General features: G+C 55.5%; 1 protein-coding gene across 1 annotated transcript; it reads left to right on the top strand.

Annotated features, from left to right (window-relative positions):
- The first annotated feature begins 785 nt into the window (after positions 1–785).
- RHOV (ras homolog family member V) lies at positions 786–3,255 on the top strand. The gene is made up of 3 exons (XM_040620479.1): positions 786–1,508; positions 1,705–1,763; positions 1,957–3,255. The coding sequence occupies exons 1-3, from the start codon at positions 1,301–1,303 to the stop codon at positions 2,398–2,400; spliced, it is 711 nt and encodes a 236-aa protein (XP_040476413.1). The 5' UTR covers positions 786–1,300; the 3' UTR covers positions 2,401–3,255.
- The last annotated feature ends 553 nt before the right edge of the window (positions 3,256–3,808 follow it).

The raw sequence follows: 3,808 nt of genomic DNA, 5'->3' as shown, positions 1-3,808 counted from the left end.
AAGGAAAAATAAAAATCAGGGATCCTGAGACTTTTTCTAAGAGATTTAGAGATTTGGATTTATTCATTTTTATACTACCAATTGTTTAAGAATTAGGATTATCTCTTTTCTTTAATATTTACTGCCTCCTCCCCTCCCAACACTCTCCCTGCAACAACTCAAGAATGAGGTACTTTCAATGATCTTTGTACAGGCTGAGATGAAAGACTGGCTTGGAATTCAGAGAAAGGATCCTGGGCCTGGTGTCACTTGGTGTCTCTGCAAAAAAGAGATGAAATTAGCTCTCTTGGGTGACCTTCCTAGAACCACCTGGCATATCTTGTCTCAGTCTGTCAGCTCCTTCTGGGGCAAGGACAATGGGCGGCCCAGAACAGCATCAGCAAATAGGTAATTGCTATGTGCTTTTGATGATAATGATGACGATAATATTAGGGACTTTGGGGATTTAGAAGATACTCAAATGGAGAATTGTCCTTGGTGATCCTCTCCAGCTAGATTCTCCAGCACCCCAAATTCCTTTGGCCAGGTATAGTGAAGGTGTTTAAGGCCTGCCTCCAGGCCTAATCTAGAGGAAGTTCTTCTCTGGAAGTACAGTAAATTCCTGCTTGATGTGATCATGCTTGAGTTTATCTTCTGTCTCTTTGTAATTTGTATTTTTTTTAAGATTTTATTTTGAAGTAATCTCTAAGTAACCCAACATGGGGCTTGAATTTACAACCCTGAGATCAAGAGTTGAATGCTTTAAGGACTGAGCCAGCCTGGTGCCCCCCCCCCCCGATCTATATATTTTTAAAAATCATTCTTTAATTAAGAAAATTATTATCCAGACTTTCATACTCCTGCAAACATATATCTAGTTTTTTGCTTTATTTTGAACAAAGGTTTAATATGAACAAGCTGCATTATGTGTGCTGCAACTTCCTTCTTCCCCCTAACAAGCAATCCCGGATAGCTTTCTCTGCCAAGATACCTAGATCTGCCTCATTTTGGCGATTCTTTGTCCTTGTACCTCCGTGATCCTCTGAGCGTCAGTTTTCGTTCTGCCTCTTCCTCTCGGCTTTGTGATTGCCTGGCCTCATGGGGTGCACTGCGGATGGAGGCGGGGCAGGAGGACCGGCGGGTGGGCGGGGTCCGAGGCCGCTCGGGACATGCAGATAAGGTGGGCGGGGCCCCCACATATACTCTGGGTTAGCGGCGGGCCGGGGTGCCGGGCCTTGGAGGAGTCAGTCGGAGGCGGCCTGCGGAACTTGCTTCCCAGAGCACAGCGGAGCCTGGTCCCGGGCTGCCCCCGGAGCGGGCCATGCCCCCGCGGGAGCTGAGCGAGGCCGAATCGTCCCCGCTCCGGGCCCCGACCCCTCCCCCGCGGCGGGGCAGCGCGCCCCCGGAGCTGGGCATCAAGTGCGTGCTGGTGGGCGACGGCGCCGTGGGCAAGAGCAGCCTCATCGTCAGCTACACCTGCAATGGGTACCCCGCGCGCTACCGGCCCACAGCGCTGGACACCTTCTCCGGTACGTTCAACGGCCCGGGCGGCCGCGTGGCTGGGGGTGGGGTTGTGCACCCGTGGGCTGGGGCCGGCGCGGGGGCTGGAGGGCAAGGGAGCCCCCCGGGAGGGAGGCGGGAGCAGGCCCCGAGGTGGCGCTGGTGAGGTCCGGTGGGGCCCAGGACGCTCTTCCTAACTCGCTGTCCCCCGCCCTGACCCTGCAGTGCAAGTCCTGGTGGATGGAGCGCCGGTGCGCATTGAGCTTTGGGACACAGCGGGACAGGTGAGAAGCTGAGGGCGACCTTTAATGGTCTGGGAGAAGGTGGGCTGGAGGCTGGGAGGACCCTAGATGGATAAGGAGTGGAGAAGGTCTTGGGCCCTTCTGAGTCTCAGGTCTGCAACCCCAGGTGACAATCAGATTCCCATTACTTGTGGCAGGGAATCACCCTGCTAATGATCAGGCCTTCCCATCCTAGGAAGATTTTGACCGCCTTCGCTCCCTCTGCTACCCGGATACCGATGTCTTCCTGGCCTGCTTCAGCGTGGTGCAGCCTAGCTCTTTCCAGAACATCACGGAGAAATGGTTGCCCGAGATCCGCACTCACAACCCCCAGGCACCCGTGCTGCTGGTGGGTACCCAGGCTGACCTGAGGGACGATGTCAATGTACTGATTCAGCTGGACCAGGGGGGCCGGGAGGGCCCTGTCCCCCAACCTCAGGCTCAGGGTCTAGCTGAGAAAATCCGAGCCTCCTGCTACCTCGAGTGCTCCGCCTTGACGCAAAAGAACTTGAAAGAGGTGTTTGACTCGGCTATTCTCAGTGCCATTGAACACAAAGCCCGGCTGGAGAAGAAACTGAATGCCAAAGGTGTGCGTACCCTCTCCCGCTGTCGCTGGAAGAAGTTCTTTTGCTTTGTTTGAACAGCCATGGCAGCTAGGGAGTAGTAGGCATTAAGACCACAGACTTCTGGAAACTGGGGCCTTTGAGGGGGATTCTGGCAGGGCCAGGCCGCCCCATAGGACTCAGTTCCATCCAAACACTGTGAGGACACAGGCCTCTAACTGCCCACTCTAATATGCAAGGGGCTCTGATTTGGATTTCTGTGGTCAAGGCTCACAGAGAAATCCCAGCACTTTGATTTTCGTGGGGTGGTCCTCACAGTGTCAGCCACCTCCAAGCAGTTTGGGATCCAATTCCCAGTTTCTTATCATGAGCCCTCAGGTTAGCCTGGCTGAATTATTATCCCTTGTGGTGGTCCCCCACCTTGGCACAGGGTGGGGAGGAAGAGCCAGGCATTTTGGAGGGCAGCAGGGTGTCCAGCCCTGATTTAGAGAGAAGTTCGGGATGGACTGGGTAAGACAGAGGTCAAGGAGAGACTGAAAGGGAGCAGAAAGTGAGGCCTTGGAGCCTTGGGACAGGAGGCAGGCTGGTGAGGAAGCAAGTCAGAGGGCTACGTTTGGAAGGAGGAAGAGCAAGGAGAGCAGAAAAGTTGGGCAGCTGAGGAGCAAGGGTGACACCTGGGCTGCCCTCTGCCCCCAGGGCCCAGGAGGGCGGGGCTGGTCCCTGGGAAGAACTGGGACTCAGGGCTCCCTAGGCACTGCCCAAACTGGCTGGGCCAGGAGCAGGGCAGGAAGTGAGAGGCAAGGCCCAGCAAGAGGAGGGGGAGGAGCTGCGACCTAGAGCCTGGAGGAAGAAGGGGCTGGGGTCACCTTTCTCCAAGGCCACAGCCTAGAAGGTAGAGTAGTACAGAGTCAACAAATAAAGCCTTAAGTTTCTGAAGCTGCTGTCTCTGTGTCATTTCCTGGAGCTGTGTGCCCATTGCCCTCTCAGAGCCCTCTTCAAGGCCCAGCAACAGGGATAGGTAGGTTGGGCACTGAAGGACTGAGGCCAGACTGACAGGTGGGGGCTGGACTAGATGAGACAGTGTGATGGGAACTGGACTGGGGGGGGCAGGTCTGGGGCTCCCCACTTGGGGCTTAGCCGGTTCCCAGGAGAGCTAGCGTGGGAAGCAGCCTAGGAACGGGTTTCCCCAGGTGTCAGCGCCAGAGCTGCTTTCCCATGACCTCACCAGGCGGGTGTTGCCCCTCCCCTCTGCCCCTCCTTTCTAGAGCACCTCGTTCATTGCTGGGGCTCTGGGGTAATGCTGGGCCCTCTAAACCTTCCTGCTCTGATCCTCCCAACTGTCTGCAGGGTCTTGGGGTGGGGGGCCACCTGGTTCGGAGCCCGAGCATGAAGGGACTCCATACAGCCTAAACCTCAACCACTGGCTAAACTCCTGGGTTAAGCTGTTTGGACCTAGGCTTTGGTCTTGGCACTCAAAGTCCACAT

Source organism: Ursus maritimus, unplaced genomic scaffold (assembly GCF_017311325.1).
Source record: "Ursus maritimus isolate PB19 unplaced genomic scaffold, ASM1731132v1 scaffold_35, whole genome shotgun sequence".
NCBI classification, from domain to species: domain Eukaryota; kingdom Metazoa; phylum Chordata; class Mammalia; order Carnivora; family Ursidae; genus Ursus; species Ursus maritimus.
The sequence above is the reverse complement of the archived record's forward strand: the minus strand, read 5'-3'. Positions and strand labels throughout refer to the sequence as shown.